This window comes from Oryza glaberrima, chromosome 12 (assembly GCF_000147395.1).
Source record: "Oryza glaberrima chromosome 12, OglaRS2, whole genome shotgun sequence".
Lineage (NCBI taxonomy): Eukaryota > Viridiplantae > Streptophyta > Magnoliopsida > Poales > Poaceae > Oryza > Oryza glaberrima.
In genome coordinates this window covers 1114408-1131315 of record NC_068337.1, presented here as the reverse complement: position 1 = coordinate 1131315, position 16908 = coordinate 1114408, and the positions used below count along the sequence as shown (strand labels likewise).

General features: G+C 44.3%; 2 protein-coding genes across 3 annotated transcripts; one reads left to right on the top strand and one right to left on the bottom strand.

Moving 5' to 3' along the window:
• Positions 1–909: 909 nt before the first annotated feature.
• Positions 910–2713, bottom strand: LOC127756525 (glutathione transferase GST 23-like). 2 transcript variants are annotated; one of them, XM_052281870.1, is made up of 4 exons: positions 2585–2713; positions 2072–2108; positions 1571–1920; positions 910–1502 (listed from the first exon to the last, which is right to left on the bottom strand). In XM_052281870.1, the coding sequence occupies exons 3-4, from the start codon at positions 1829–1831 to the stop codon at positions 1152–1154; spliced, it is 612 nt and encodes a 203-aa protein (XP_052137830.1). In that variant the 5' UTR covers positions 1832–1920; positions 2072–2108; positions 2585–2713; the 3' UTR covers positions 910–1151. The 2 variants fall into 2 exon arrangements, with proteins under 2 accessions (XP_052137830.1, XP_052137829.1); XM_052281869.1 differs by having other exon boundaries at positions 1571–2108.
• LOC127756523 (uncharacterized) lies at positions 2608–5693 on the top strand. The gene is made up of 7 exons (XM_052281867.1): positions 2608–2996; positions 3497–3518; positions 3603–3719; positions 4139–4249; positions 4489–4632; positions 4720–4932; positions 5115–5693. Exons 1-7 carry the CDS (start codon positions 2608–2610, stop codon positions 5322–5324), a joined length of 1206 nt encoding a protein of 401 aa, XP_052137827.1. The 3' UTR covers positions 5325–5693.
• Positions 5694–16908: the final 11215 nt, after the last annotated feature.

Sequence of the window (16908 nt, the reverse complement as noted above, 5' to 3'; positions counted from 1 at the left end):
TTTCCTTTTTTTTCACATGTATGTTATATAATTCTCTCTGACTTAAACAATTCTTGCTTTAGAAGCAAATACAAAAGAAGATAAGGAGTAGACAATTAATAATGTTGATCAAATGTTTTTCTTGATTAGAAGGAACCAATGGGAAAAGAAATGCAAAGGCGAGGATAGGATAAAGCAGTTAAGAAACTAATTAGCACAATAAATGCCTATTATTAAGTAGTTTTTGTGCAAGTCATGCTAGTTGCCGAAGGACTTTCTGGTATTGATATGTTTGTTGATGTTTGTTTTTCTGGTATTGACATGTTTGTTGATCTTTGTTTTGTAGTGGAATGGAGTACAATTTGCCTCATAGCCCCTTCTCATCTCCCACCAAGGCTTCCAATGTTGCAGCAACAGCTCACACTAGTAACATCAGCAGCAGTAGTAGCCCTCATAAGGTGGCCTCATCTCTATTCCCCCCAACATGCACCCTTGAGCTGCCCCCTACAACTCATGCTTCCTTCAAGCGCCAAGGTAAAATCCCAAACCAAATCTCTTCCCTAAATCACTGTACATTTGCAATTCCATGTTAGCATGTAATTCCATGTTGCATTTGCAATTACTGCAGTTATATAAGATAGACTATTTTGTTGTATGTCTTCAGATTCTCCCCTTGCTGAGGAGTAGTTGGTCTATGAGACTACACATAGTAAAGGAGAGGGGGCTTCATCTTTACTGAGTAAGTATCAGTAATTCCAACCTTTTTGGAGTGAAACAGGAATCAACTAGTCAATATTATGTACTATATATAATCTGCCTCCTGTCAAGTCTTGATGATCGTGTTATTGGTTTCTTTGTGTTGTGTACAGGGAAAGCATTAACAGATCATACATAACGAGAGGAATGCCGACAAAGAAAGGAAATAAATTTAGCTTGTTTTAGCTCTAGTTCTTGGGTATATGGTATTACTATAGTACCAGTCTTTTAGCTCAGTGTCAAGACAAAGTATCAACTTGTATGCTCTTTTAAAGTATGAGTCAATATAATAAAAATATATCGTAGCTCATGTAGTAGTAACAAATACTAGCAGTCTAGCAGTGTGAAGTGGAACTGCTACATATACAAACATTGAAGAGAGCAGTATATCAGCATCTGCTACTAACCAACTGCTTCTATTTAGATAAAAATGCTTCGCGAATTGCTTGATACCTGGGCCGTAGCTTGTCCAGAGGCAGCAGATGTTCCTTCACGAGTGGCAAGCCCAGAAAACCCTCCATCCATGCAGACAGCCAAGGGAACTTGTCGCTGGTGATCAGCCTGACACCGGTGATGTCCTCATATATCGGAATCACATACGACAGGGAGCCCAGAGACAAGTCGACGAACCCGATCCTCTCTCCACCAAAGAATTTCTTCTCATCGAGCACCTTTTCCAGAACCAGCAGCTGCTCCATGGCAGCTTCGTATGCATCCTCCTGCTCCTTGCCTTGTGTGGTGAACCACTTCCAAATTGGAGGTGACAGCTGCAATTGTGGATAAATGATTACTTAAAAGTTTAGACTTGAGAAAATAAACAAAAAAAATTGCTGACCTTGTCCAGCCCAAATTTGGACCAGAAACGTGCCATGGCACATTCATAGGGATCTTCAGGCAAGATACGGTATCTCAAATCCTTCAAGACATCATCGATGAACTCCAGTATGACGTCTGATTCAGCAATCGGCTTGCCTTGATAGATCAGCACGGGGACCTTCTTATGCACAGGGTTGCACTCCAGAAGCAAGTTGCTCTTGCTCCTCAGATCCTCCTCGATGTAGTCATACTCCACGCCTTTGATCCTTAGTGCCCACATCACTTTGATACCTTAAGGGCTTGACCATATGCCTAACAGCTTCACCTTCTCAGCTCCATCTTCTAGTTCTTGGTGATCCATGGTTGGGACTGCAGAGCAATGTTGTGAGGGAGGGTTTCAGTTTGAACAATTTGGTACTAGATACCTTCAGTGGTAGTTTGGTACTAGTGGTTTTCTTGTGGAGGAGATCTGATTAGTTTCAGAGTGTAGCAATCAGTCAACTTTGGTGGCTTGACTTACTCTGTCTGCATCCTGTTTAGTTCCATTCCATCAAAACCTGAATAAGACAATAGGTGTAAATTCCATCACAACCTTGAGATATTTATTTAGAAATCTAGAATGAATAAACTTCAGTTCTTTACAGGGAGCAGTGATATAGTGCACTTCGAAGTGGATGTTCAGTTCAGTTCGTTGCTTTCCCCACATGAATATGATGTCGTCAATCCAACCATCTAGTTGAGATTTCCAACCTTTCAATCGATCAAAGCTCCACTCAATTACTAGTACATCTCAACAAATTGGATTTATGGACCAAGAACATTACATAAAAAGTCATATACATGAATGCTCCAGCGAAATGCTAAATTCCCATGTGCACAGTAATAATGCCTAATAAAATTACACACTACACCGAACAAGAGGTTACTACTCGTGTGCGCTGATGCGAGGCAGATTAGCTGCAAGTAAGCACAGGCACAGCTGCGAAATTAATTTATGCAAGCTAATCGATTGGTTTGGTTTTCTACTAATTACCTCGAGCGAGCTCGAGGTGGAAGATGTCGTCGTCGCGCGCGCGCGTGCTTGCCCACGCTGGCGGCCTAGCTCCCTGGACTCCTTCGGTTGAGCGCAGCGTCGCCTCCCTTCCCCCAGTCGTGCGCCGCCGCCGCCGTCTCCGCAACCACCACCAGGCGCCGGCGCCGATGCCGATGGATATCTTGGGCCAATCAATCCCGACCATCGCCTCCCTCTTTGGGCTTACTTTACATGGGCTTTGTGATGGGCCTGGCCCACAAAATTACCCCCATCACTATCAGTCTCTCCTTCCCCTTCCTCACACGAATCGAATCGGACTCGGGAGCCCTTCCGCCGCCGCCGCCGCGCCGATGTTGGGACACCTCCGGCGATCCTCCCAACGACTGCCCGTAGCCAACCTCGCCGTATACTCGTAAGAGCTATCCTTTGCCCAAACCACTTTCTCTTTTTTATACCCCCTCTTTCTCCTTCCAACTCAAGTCACCCTTGCTACTACTGGACTGCTGCTTGATTGCTTGTGTTCTTGCGCCATTTACCAACCCAGATAATGTCAGGATGCAGCCTTGTTTTGACTGTAGGCACACCCCAAGTCGGCTCAACATTCTATTCGTTTTAGTGTTGTGCACTAGCAGTGAGCAATATTTAGCCTTTTGTTTTTAATTTTGTCTTTCCATGTAATTCTTGAAGCTGTGTGAAGACTTTAAGCAACCAACCTACTGATTGGAGATTGCTAGCACTAGTTTAAAAGTGTATGATAGATAACAAAACTTGTTATTGATCCAACATGCATTCTTAAATCAGGAGCTTTTAGCGTTGTTGTTCTTGTTACCGAGAGTAGTTTTTAACGAGGTTGCTTCTTGCTAGTCAAAAGTGACTAATGTTACTTATGTTACTGTTCTCTACATTGTGCAGGATCCAGAGTTCACATATTGAGGTACTCTCCTTTGTCCTTTCCTTCACCACAACATTTTACACCCCTTTTACAAATTCACCGTTCCATTCATGCCCCTGCTTTTAGTTCATAGCCGGCTGGTGTAGAAACCATTCTACCAGGAATTTCTCTGTAGATACAAGTAATAAAGTTTCCAACGATCGGGGGTATCAATCAAGGGAGTTGAAACCAAGCCTTGTGAAGGTACGTACACAAAGCTTAAACTGTATACTTATCTTTGTGTCTTTCATTTTTCAAGCCACAAGGTTTGAACCTTAAAGTTGTTCCCTTAGTATCTTAGACTAGTGTGCCAAATTAGTGTAGTTACCTATTCCAGTCATACTTATAGGAGGATTATCTATTTCTTCACAGTTAATCTATATCCCTGTTACCATGGCACTGTCCCTTGTTTATGTTTCCGGTTACTCCCCGAAGGCTTAAGATTCAACCCATTTCATTTTTCTAATCCAACCAGTTTCACTAAATTTTCTGTTGTAGGATGGTTTTGTTTTTGCCTGTGTTGTGACTCTTATCTTTTGAGACTGCTGGATGTTTACCTTCACAGTCCTAGAGTTATAGAAGATTGGTGATTGATTATTAAAGAAATTGGCTTTGCATTGCAGGATGATGTTGCAATCATCAAACACATACAAAACAGTACAAAGGAATTGAAACAAGGGCCAGTTGGGAAAAATCTATCATCGGCAGAGAAAAGGAAATTTCTTGTCAACACTGTATGCACAGCTAGTTTTCGTATTGTCTAGTTTACTATTTGACAGCATGAAATCTCTATGATAATTAGGTTTTGTTTATAATCGGCAGAGAAAAGGAAATATCTTGTCAACACTGTATGCACAGCTAGTTTTCGTATTGTCTAGTTTACTATTTGACAGCATGAAGTCTCTATGATAATTAGGTTTTGTTTATAATTGCTTCCTGGTAGAGACCAATCAATAATTTTTATAACTTGTAGCTGCTTGACCTGGAAGATTCAAAAGAAGGTGTTTACAGCACTCTGGATGCTTGGGTTGCCTTTGAACAGGAGTTTCCTGTGGCCTCGTTAAAGCAAGCACTTGTAGCTCTTGAAAAGGAGGAACAGTGGCATAGAATCGTCCAGGTTTTGGATATTATAATTTACTTGATTTTAATTGTGTTTTATCGTTTGTAAACCCAAAATTAAATAATTGGCTAACTACATGGTTAGGTGATAAAATGGATGCTGAGTAAAGGACAAGGGAAGACTATCAGAACATATGAGCAATTAGTGTGTGCGCTTGAGAAGGACAACAGAGCGGATGAAGCTTGCAGAATCTGGGAGTTGAAGATAGCCCATGATCTACAATCAGTTCCATGGCGGTTTTGCCATCTTATGTTGGGTATTTACTACAGAAATAATAGGCTAGATACGCTTGTCAAGGTATGGATCTTAAGTCTTTGTCCATCAAGTACTGTTTTTCTTATATTTTAAGCTAATGATCCTCAGTAGAAGTTGATGGGTCTTGAGTGATCAGTGATGCCGCTTAGTCTCTTACAGATTCTATATTATGATAAAACCCACTTATGTGTATTTCATTTCCCTGTTTTTGCTTATGATTTCAGCTCTTCAAGAATCTTGAAGCATGTGGTCGTAAACCTCCAAGCAAAGATATTGTACGGAAAGTTGAAGACACATATGAAATGCTTGGTCTAGTAGAGGAGAAAAAGGAATTGCTTGAGAAATACAAGGAATTGTTTGACAAGCCATCAAGTAATGATAGAAAGAAAGGGCGGCAGTTCAAAAAGGCTGAGAAGAACACGAAAACCGGCTAGACATGTAGTGATGCCTGCACCTCTAAAATCTACAGCATCGAGCTTCCAGGATGGCATAAGCTTAGAGCTTCACAGTGCAGGTTGGAAACATCTGAATATCTGCCAGTCTCTTGCCCTTGAGTTTCACAATGCAAGTATGTATCCCCCGGAAAAAAAAATAGAGTATGTACGGTAGTACAGTTGTTGGAATATAAAGCTGTGATCATTGTTTCCTACAACTGTCGCTTCAAGCATTGTTGTCATTCCTTTTGCCTCCGTCCAGATTTGTTTCTGACAGTGTATCCATACTCAGATCAGAGCCTGATGTGATGCAGCAAGCAATGGTATTTGCTATGCCCTCTGAATGTTAATACATCCCGTATTTTTTAACTGATGCTTCCAACAAAACACTGCTCTGAATGTTAATACATCCCGTGTTTTTTAACTGATGCTTCCAACAAAACACTGCTCGTGTTCAATCCTTGGCACATTTGTTATTCCGTCTTCCTCTGTCCAGATGTGTTACTGAGCGAGCATCCAGAATTACATGAGAACCTGATGTGATGAAGCGAGCAAATTGTTGGTATTTGGCGTGCCGTCTGAACATGTTCTCTTGTTATTTGATGCAACCATTGGCACATCGGTTAATGGGCCAACCCAAAAAAAATATATACTACTCTCTCCGTTTCAAAATGTTTAACACTGTTGACTTTATAGCACGTGTTTGACCATTCATCTTATTCATATCGTTTGATTCATTGTTAAATATACTTTGATGTACACATATAGTTTTACATATTTCACAATTTTTTTTAATAAGACGAACAGTCAAATATGTGCTAAAAAGTCAATGGTGTCAAACATTTTGAAACGGAGAGAGTAGCTCGCTGAGCCAGCCGATTGATCTGTCAATCTCTATGACAGGATTAATTGAGATGGAATCGTATTCGCTGTTGTCTCCTATTTCCTTTGTGTACAAGTTGTGCAATCTACGGTGTATATAATCCGATTCAGGAGGTGTGCGGCTAATATAATCCGATACGATTTCGAATTCACGACCCAAGAGTTTGTATATAATCGGATCGAGGTGTGTACATCTGATTTGTGTTGAAGATCCAAGAGTGGCTAGCAACCTGATCCAGAGGAAGACGAAGAACATGGCGATGACGGAGGAGGAGATGCCGGCGGCGAAGAAGATGAAGATGACAAAGGAGGAGGTGTTGCTGGCGTATCTGTCGCGCGAGGAGGAGGATGGGAAGAAGGTGGTGAGGAGGCTGGGGAAGGAGGAGGTGGAGAGGCTGCTGTCGGTGACGGTGACCGTGCCGACCCTCAGCGAGGAGGCGATGGAGGAGGACGATGAGGACGACGAGGAGGATGTGCGGGAGAGGGAGATGCTGCTCCGAGCCGACCGGACGCTGAGGGAGGCCGTCATGAGCATGCGCAAGGACCAGGAACTCATCCGCTCCCTGTTCGAGGCCAAGGGCTACGTCGACGTCCTGGACGAGGTCTCCGACGACGACGACGACATGGAGATGGAGCCGTTGTAACATAACTTCACCTGTAATCTGAAATATACCGGAATAAAACACATACCAGCTATTTCTTTTGATTACAGATTTAATTTTTAAGTAGTTAATATGATATTGATTTACTAGACCGTCATATCAGTGTCACGTAGGACGACGGAGCCATCATGTAAACTGCTAAGGGATTCGATTTACACTAGTTTTAATAGTCGATGGATACTCTTCTATGGTTGAGGGATGAAAATGAAAGTTAAGTTTTTCCTAACGCAAACAGCGCCGATTTTTTTTATGTAAGCACATGCATGCAACCTAGTAATCCTATCTTTCTATAAACTTAAGGCCCTCTACATCCTAAAGCTCAACATGCAAAGATGCTACGTCATCCGCTAACATTTACTACATCTCAAGTCTCATGCAAGCATGCTAATTTATTAAGTTTTAGAGCTTTAAAATGCAAGCATGTTAATTAAATTATCATCCCACATAATTCACATAATATTTCAATATATCTCTCCATCACTTTTTATAATATCCTATATGCCTATATAGTTCATCTCACTTAAATTTTAGAGCTTTAAAAAATTCAAGCATGTTAAATCATCATTCCACATAATTCTCAAAATATTTCAATCTCTCTCCAAGTCTCCATTTTGTATAATATCTATGTACCTATGCAATTCATTCTCACTTAGTTAGTGTTATTTCTCTCTTCTGTCATTAAGCTATATCATCTCAATTGTTTTTAGCCCTCAAATGATTAATCTATGGTTGGAATTATCTCTCTTATTTTCTTCTCTCATAAAACCACATCATATTACTTTTAAAATTAGGTCATTATTCTATATACCATTTAAATTATGATAAACCACATCAACTTATGCAAGTTTCTATCATCTAACTATATTACACATTATTTATATTTCTTAACATCATACCAAACTCCCACAACAGCGCGCGGGGTTTCACCTAGTTACAAAAATGAGCATGCAACAACCACATATATAGGCAAGACGCTCAATGAAGCACGGTGCATCCATTGATCCAGTTGATCAACAAACTATTGGCCCGCTGAAAGCGTTAGCGCAACGAACCGCGTCCAATTGGTTAATTAGATGCATCATTACGCGAGCAAACATGTTTAAGCATGGTTTGATTGTGTTGTTTTCGTTTTACAACTTATTGTAGCATATGTATTTCTTACATTATTTTCTAAAACAGAAAACATTATTTCTTAATGTAAACGAAAACATTATTTCTTAATGTAATCCGAGTATTGCTATTGGCTGAAAGAGAAAAGGAGAATTAATACTATCAGGCTGCTCGCACTTTAAAAACCACAAAACACCCCGCAAAAAAACCGCAAAACAAATAGCTCATGAACTTTTGTTAGAACCGGATATTGACAGTGGTCACGTGGGTAGGTTGGTTAGAATTAGAATTCCAAACAATACGTGCTGTAATTACTGGGCTGCGCGCATGTGTCAGCGAGACACGGACCGGTTTGCAGGAGGACCCAGGCCGAGTCCGAGTCCGATCCATTCGTGGTGGGCTGGACCGAGTCGGAGGCCGGGATGCGAAAGGCATTAAAGGCGGAGGGTGTCGAACTCGAACCCAAGGCCCAAGATACAAAGAAGAAGAAGAAGAGAGCGAGAGGAGAAGTAAACCCAATATGTAGCTCCAAGGATGGCGTGTAGGATCGAATCACAAGAACTAAACCAACCAGATGGGGGTGAATGGTTGGTATACCCAAAAAACGAAAACTTTTAGCGGAAATAAAAGTTACCCTCGAAATCGACGGAAGTCGGTCTGACCGCTCGTATGTCGCTGGTCTGACCGCCGGTAGATCGCCGGTCTGACCGCCGGTAGATCGCCGGTCTGACCGCCGAAACCCGGTAAACACAAATCGAAGAACTTTTAAAGTGGATGACGACTTTATTGATTCTCTCTGTGTTTACAAAGTGCACCAACAGCACTCCTTACAAAAATTTCGACTAAACTCGAAACCCTAACTCAAAACTCAACTCAATTGCTCTCAAAAACGATACCGGGAAGCCTCACGCTCCCCCTCTATTTATACATAAGAGGCCTAAACAACTTAGGAAACCCTCTAGTACAAGAAAGAAACTTTACATAACCAATCGTACCAAATTTGAACTCCTTCCAAATTCGACTCCGCATCCCATACGCACACAATAACTCCATCGTATGCCATATGAAATCTCCATCAACCACGTGCATCAACTCTAGCCTAAGTATCCCGCATGATCTCTGACCACCACGGACGTCGTCTTATCCCCAAGCCGACTCCCTGTCAATCACCGCAAATACTCTCCCAAGGCATCGAGTCACCTACGCATGAAATAAATAAAGAAACCATATTCCGAGACCAAGCTATCTCCAACTTGACTCATTAGTAGCAAACAACAGTATTACATACGTATAGTATTCATCTAGAAGTCATAATCATGAAATAATCACAGATATCCAAACAAACAACCCGAAACCGAAACCGACACAGTGTCGGCCGGTCAGACCGCGGGCTGGCCGGTCCGACCGCTCGATCACCGCCGGTCTGACCAGCATACACAGCCCGGTCTGACCGGTCACATGAAATAATAAAATCCTGCGATTACCTGTGAATCCAATCATCTCCAAAACCACTTCGTGAATAAATTCCAAATAACAAAACCAATAATCTCCAATGCCCAATTGTTCATCACAGAATAATAATAAAAAATACCTTTGATTTTATATGGCGATGATGAGGGGGTGCGCCGATGGGGAGAAGCGGCGGCCCCATTTCGAGCTGGTGTCGGCGGCGAAGAAGAAGAAGACGACGACGACAGAGGATGATCATGAGGAGGTGTTGCTGGCGTATCGGCCACGCGAGAAGGAGGACGGGAAGAAGAGGAAGAAGGTGGTGAGGAGGCTGGGGAAGGAGGAGGTGGAGAGGCTGCTGTCGTTGAAGCTGGCCGTGCCGACCCTCAGCGAGGAGGTGGTGAAGCCTATGCCTGACGACGACGAGGATGATGTGTGGCAGAAGGAGGTGCTGCTCCGAGCCAACCGGTTGCTGAGGGAGAGCGCAATCAGGATGCGCAAGAACCAGGAGCTTATCCGCTCCCTCTTCGAGGCCAAGGGCTATGTCGACGTAGAGGATGAGGTCTCCGACGACGAGATGGACATGGACATGCAGCTTGTCTAACATAACTTCACTTCACCTGTAATAATCTGAAATATATATATACTGCAATCTGGAATACATACGGGAAAGTTCTCTTAATTGTTGTGTTGGGCCCTCTAGTGCAATAAGAATCATGATGTGGTCGACTTTTGTACCCATGAAGGCTCTTGAAGATGCAAGTTTCTGCTTTCGAAACCCCGAAAGATGACGATCAAACACTATATGTACCGTGCATGTCTGCCCGGGACCGGGAGGCTAAAGTGTGTAAACTACTCCTAGCTAGCTAGCTAGACGCGTTTAACTGGAGTTCCTTGAAATATCATCTCTGATTTAATTTGTTCGTACAGAGAATTGCCAAATTCTTAACCAAGTGATCTGCTCATTTCTCACTGCCAATTGATCTGCTTTGCAAGTTTGAGTTTTCTTAGGTGTGATGTGTGAAGAGGATCTGCTTACTGTATACAGTTTTTTTTCTCTTTTTCACGGAGAGTTAATAGGTCCCTTAAAGGCGGAAGAGGATCCTCTCATTTACTTCCCTATGACTTTTAAGTGACACAAGTTAGTGGAAAGTAAGTTAGAGAATCTCAATCCCTTAACAGCCATGACCTCGAAAGAGACCATTAATTAATTGAGTCCCACTACAATACTCTCTACTAGTATTACGGTACTCTCTACTGGTATTACGAAGCAATCTAAACCGTTTGTCCCATTTGATTAAAGGGTTCAGATTTATTTATACTATCACCTTAGGTAATGGTAAACCAGTAGTAGAAACGTGAAGAAGCATTATTGAAAAAAAAAACGGAGAGATGCAATCGTCATTTTAGCAGTGACTAAATCTTTTTTTTCTTCTTTAGCTTTTTTGATGAATATGGGCAATGCCAATGTAATGGATGGCCACATATTAATCTAGACGGGAAAAAACATACGACAAAGCTATCCCTAATTATTATATTAATAATTATTGATTTACCCTTAATAATAAGGCAAAATTGATTATATGCCTAATAATATTGATAGTATTATACCACTAGGAGAGAGTATAGGAGCGCTCTAATTAATTATCATGTTCCATGTAGTACGTCAATACAATTAGCTAGACTGGTAGAGAATTACTACAGTTGTTTCAATTCAGTAACACGTACTTGAGGACAGCACAAATTAATTAATTTCGATCGCTGCAGTTCACTGTTGAAAAGTTAAGAATGTACTGACCATGGCCATGAGCAGAACAAATAATAGTCTCTTTGGCCTAACAATTACTACCAATCTCTAATCTCTCTTTTAGTACTACTAGTAGCACAGTCTACACAGAGGAAGTGAGATTCAGAAGAGCAGGAGTAAATGTACTAAGTATTTACTCCATCCATCCATCCGTCCCAAAATATAAGACTTATAATTAATTTTCTTATATAGTCTTATATAATATACTTTAACCATTAATACATTTCATGTTAGGTTTCTGACAAATATGAAATTAGCCTCGTATGAAAAATCTTCAAAATATAAATATAGTGATATAACGTACATATATAATACTTAACATAAATAAATATAGCCTAATTTTATTTTTTTTAAGAAAAGGGAGCGCTCTGTAATTTGAGAGGAGTATTTATTTAGACAAAGGAGGAAGTAGTACATCACATCAATTAAGCAATAGAGCAGGGAGATAAAATAGTTAGTATGTTTGATTAACAATGGGGAATAAATTTATTTGAGGTCCCTTAATTTTACACTTAATCCGATTTTCATCCTTGAACTTCAAAACCAGATTTAAAAACCAGATATAACCAGTCCTTGAACTTTCAAAACCAGTGCAAACGAGATCCCTCGGTGGTTTTAGCTTACGTGGCTGGTTTGACTAGGTCTTCGTTCCACGTGGTATTGATGTAGTGCTTGCGTGCCAATTCCATCCTAGAAAAGTAATAAAAACCGTGGTCCCACATATCAATTAAACACAAAAATTAATAAAAAAATGGTGGAGCCCACGTGGATCCTACATGTCATTCCCTCTCCCTCTTCTTCCTCATCCTCACTCCTCTTTTCTTCCCAGCCATGGAACTAGCTCACCTTCCTCCCCATTCTCGCGTGCCCGCGGCGGGCGGCCCGACAACATGAAGGTTGTGGCCGTCTTCGGGTGCTTCTCCTCGCGCCGTGGCACCGCCTCACGGTCGTCGCCGCTGCCGTTGTCGTCGTCCCCCTAGTCCCCGCCGCCACTGAGGACGACGACGACGCCACCACTGACAACGACGCGGGGTCATCTGGGATGACGCAGCCACATGGACCAGCACGAAGTTAACGAGGTCTCCATCTCCTCCCTTTGGACGCATGGCAACAAGAGGAGAGGGGAGAGGGGAGAAGGAGGCGTCGTCGTCCTTGGGCTGGCCACCGATTGCTCAGCGTCGTCCGCGCCGCCAACGTTGTTGTCGTTGTCCTCAGCCGCCTTGCCTCTCGCCTGTGCTCTGCCTGCCGCCCGCCCTAGCCTTTGCCTGCTCCGGCCCTCTTCTTGCAGGAGAGAGAAAGGGGATAGGGAGAGAACACCGCGGCGCGGGCCTGGGCGCTGGAGGTGCACGCGCTGTGGAAAGGACCTGACGTGACGCTGTGGGTGGCGCCGGCCGTTGCGGCCGCCCCGCCTCCTCCCTCCCTTCCCTAACCCCACACACTGTCCTCCTCGCCTCATCCCTCTCCGGCCGCCGCTCGCCCTACCTTGCCCGATCCGCCCCGCCCATAGCCCGCTCTAGCCACCGCTCGCCCATGCTCTGCCAGCCGGCCACAAGCAGGGGGAGAAAGAGGATAGAGAGATACTAAGAGAGAGACGAGGGGAGAGGGAAGAAGGGAGTTTTGAGGCTGACATGTGGGTCCACGGTTTTTATTATTTTTCCAGGATCGAATGCCATGTAAGCGCCACGTCAATGTCACGTGGGACAAAGACCTAGTTAAAGGAGCCACATATGCGCCACGTTAGCCCAAACTGCCTGGGGATCTCGTTTGCACCGGTTTTGACAGTTCAGGGACCTGGTTGTATCTGATTTTTGGGTTGAAGAACGAAAAATCGGATTCGGTGTAAAGTTAAGGGACCTCAAATGAACTTATTTCCAACAAATGGTGAGGGTGTGGGATTGCAGAAGTAGAAGTAGGAAGATCCATCCGGGTATGGTCTAGTGGGCTGGACTTGTCCGAGTTAGAGGATTCCAAAAATTAAGCCCAACCCAGAGGTGGTGATAGAGTCAAGTCGAACCAACCAAAAGAAAGAAGAAGAAGCAAAGCCCCAAAATCGCTAGCAATGGAGATGGAGTTAGATGGGGAGAGTACATGCGCTGCTCCATGCGAGAAGAAGCGGCTGATTAATTCCAAGCTATTTCGAGTGGGGTACGGTCTCAGCGACGAAGAAGATGAAGACGGATGAGGTGTTGCTGCCTTGCTGGCCTATACATCGCTCGGCGAAGGGAAGAAGAAGAAGAAGAAGAAGAAGAAGAAGAAGAAGAAGAAGAAGAAGGTGGTGAAGAGGCTGGGGAAGGAGGAGGTGGAGAGGCTGCTTTCGTACACGGTGGTCGTGCCGACCGTGAGCAATAAGGTACTGGGCAGCGAGACGGTGCCTGCACGACACAAGGAGATCCTGCTCCAAGCCGTCGACTCCATCAAGAACTCTGCTGTCACCATACTAGGGATGGACAAAAAGCTCAGGCTCATGAGCTCGGCTCGGGCTTGGCTCGAGCTCGTGAAGCTCGACTCGGCTCGAAGACTAAACGAACCGAGCCCGAGCTTCCTCCACAGCTCGTTTGCAAATCGAGCCAAGCCTGAGCTAGCTCGCAAGCCGCTCGGTAGGCTCGTCAAGTCTGTGGAAAACATGAGTACATGACCTGACCTGGCCCATTAACAAGTTGTATCAGTCTGGCTCATGAGAAACAGAGAACCCTACCCTACCCTAACCGCTCGCCGACCCTCCCCATTCTCCATCCCACGCAGGTGCAGGCACGCCGCCGCTCGCGCGCACGACTGGCATCTGGTGGCGACTAGCGAGAGGAGTTGCCGGCCACCGCCTCCGGCTCCCTCCCCTGCGCCACCGACCCGCTGTCTCCCTCCCCAGTCCCTAGTCGTCCCTCGGTGCCGCCGGCCCGCCGCCTCCCTCCCCTGCGCCACCGGCCCGCCGCATCCCTCCCCTGTGTGGCTGCGCTGGCTCCGGCCTCCCTCCCCAGCGACGCTTGATGATCGACGGCTCGACGCTCTGTGCCGCCGCGGTGCCGCCTCCCTCCCCTGCGCTGCCTCCGGCCTCCCTCCCCGGTGCCGCTCGAGCTCGACGCCCCCTGCGCCGCCAACCCTACTTGCTGCTTACATCACAAGCCGGCTCGAGCTTTTATACGAGCCAAGCCGAGCTGCACCTTTTGCTCGTTCCATTTATCAAGCCGAGCCGAGCCAAAGCCTGTTTTTGACCAAGCTTTCTCGCTTGGCTCATTTCCACCCCTACACCTAGGGATGGGCAAAAAAAGACCGAACTGAAAAACCGAACCGAACTAACCGAGACCGAAAAATTCGGTCACAAATTCGGTCATCAGTTGTAACTAACCGAATTTTACACGGTCTTTTCGGTCATCTCGTTCAGTTAACCGAATTGACCGAATCACTATGAAAGCCCAATACAGCCCAATAGCCCATTAGCTACAGAAAACCTTAACATTCCATCCCGTCCCCACCTCCTTCCCACTCTGCCCGGTCCTCCCACAACCCCACTTGCGCGTTGCGCCGCCTCTTCCTCGCGTTTCTCCTCCTCCTCTCCGCCTCTTCGATCTCCGCTTTCTCCTCCTCGCACCACGCCTCTCCGCGTTCCCCACCCACCGCGCCGCCTTCACCGCGCCTCCGCCTTCTCCTCGCGCCACGCCTCTCCGCCTTCTCTTCGCGCCGCGCAGCACCGCCGCCTTCTCCCCACGCGTCTGCGCGCCCGCTCCTTCTGCTCTTCCGCCACTTCCTTCGAGGCTGATGGGAGACGTGAGATGGATGGGATCTAGACTTTCTGGTGGAGTGGTTAAGATCGACGGGATCCATGGCCGGATTGATTTGCTTGATTTGATTTTTTTTCCATGAATCATGCTCTACTTGCTACTTGTTGGTGGCATCATCATATTTTACTCATTCATCCCAGTTGCTTTCTCATCGATCTTGTACAGAGGACTCAAAAAAATTTTTGCAATTAATTTTTGTGCTAAGTTTGGTCTATGACTGAGACCGAACCGAACTAGCCGAAGACCAAAATGCTCGGTCTTGAGTTTTCTTGAAGACCGATCGGTTTTGTGATCCTAAAGACCAAATTTTTTAAACACCAAATAACCGAACCGAATTTTTGGGTTAGACTGAATGACCACCCGTACCACCATACGCCAGAGGCATGATGTCATCCGCGCCCAATTCGAGGCCAAGGGCTACGTCGACGTCCTGGCCGAGGCCTCCGACGACTCTGACACTGACCAGGAGATGCATCCGCTGTAATTACTATAGACGCTGACAAACTTCACTTTACCTGAGCAAGTTTAATAGTATAGCCAACTACTAGCTCTAAATCATATATAGCCAATTTATACAATAGTTGCTTACTATATTATTAATACCTGACCCTGTCTATCATACACACATTATGTCTTGGAGTTCGTGCTGCAGCTGGCTATAGATCTGTAGCCCGTTGCTTTTCTCTCTTTTCCTTTATTTTTTTAAAATATATTTATAGCTGGCTTATAGTCTTATTGTACCTGTTCAAATTCACTAGTATATTACTATAGACGCTCTTGACGATGCTGGTTACATAATGTCTCGTTGATCTGCATGTACATTTGACTGGATTACTGAATCAACTTGTTAAGTGGAATTAAAAAAGTTACGAGGCCTGGTTTAGGTAGCAATTGAAAGGTGACGAGCTAAAGCAGCGGCATACTATTATATGTGCTTTCATGATGCTCTTCTCTTCTTTTCTTCCTTTCTTTCTTTTTTCCCCATCCATGACAAAGTGCGGCCATCTCAAATCCTGGAATAAAACATATCCTGGAAATCATGGAAACAAGGCTTTTAAGTTGTTGTGTTGGGCCCTGCAGGGCAACAAGAACCATATGGATATGTTGGTCGACTAGTTGATTTTGTACCCAGGAAGGCTCTTGAAGCTGCAAATTTCTGCTTTTGAAACCCTGCAGAAAGATGATGATCAGACACTGTTTGCAAAGCCGCAATATAGGAACCTTAATTTAACACCTTTTGCACTGTGGCCGCTCGGGAGGCTAAAGAGTGAGGTCCTAGCTGCCTAAACTAGGAACATTCCATATCTGCATAATTGAAGCTTGGTGATTTTCCTTCCTAGCCAAAAGTGATTCCCTCTCAGCCTGTCGAGTTCGTGGGCATCGCATCGCATCGATCTCCCTCTGGATCTGGGACGTGTTTGTTTCGACTGCCTCCAGATCATATCTCTTGTTTGTTCGTACAGAGAATATATTTTGCCTGATTCTTACACCAACTAGGCACTAGTTTCCCTTTGGTAGTTTAAGCTGAATGTTTTTGCAAATTTGACGCTGCTCAAGTGTGAAAGAGGCCCCTGGTTGCTGTAAGCAGGTCAATTTTTAACTGCTATATATCGCCATGAAAGAGGCGAGGTAGTGCAGCAATAGGTAGCTAGCAAATTACGACTAAATCAATAAAGTAGATTAGCACATGATTAATTAAAAATCAGCTGCTTGTTTGCTTCAGACTAAAAAATAGATTTTTTAAAATATATATATATATATATAGTTTTCATTAAAAAACCACAGTTTAATGATTTGGAAAGCTTGTAAATGAAAAATGAGAAAGTAACTTTTTCTATAAGCTGAAAAAACGGTGCCCTGAGCCGATATTGGTTTCAGTCCTGTAATATGCAGTGCAAAAC

Excerpts from the sequence above, each read along its gene's own strand:
- LOC127756525 (XM_052281869.1), bottom strand. The coding sequence starts at position 1,831 with ATGTGGGCACTAAGGATCAAAGGCGTGGAGTATGACTACATCGAGGAG. Across the intron at positions 1,503-1,570 it reads CCAAATTTGGGCTGGACAAG|CTGTCACCTCCAATTTGGAA; the intron begins GTCAGCAATTTT and ends CCACAATTGCAG.
- LOC127756523 (XM_052281867.1), top strand. The coding sequence starts at position 2,608 with ATGTCGTCGTCGCGCGCGCGCGTGCTTGCCCACGCTGGCGGCCTAGCT. Across the intron at positions 3,519-3,602 it reads TCCAGAGTTCACATATTGAG|TTCATAGCCGGCTGGTGTAG; the intron begins GTACTCTCCTTT and ends CCCTGCTTTTAG. Across the intron at positions 4,250-4,488 it reads GGAAATTTCTTGTCAACACT|CTGCTTGACCTGGAAGATTC; the intron begins GTATGCACAGCT and ends TATAACTTGTAG.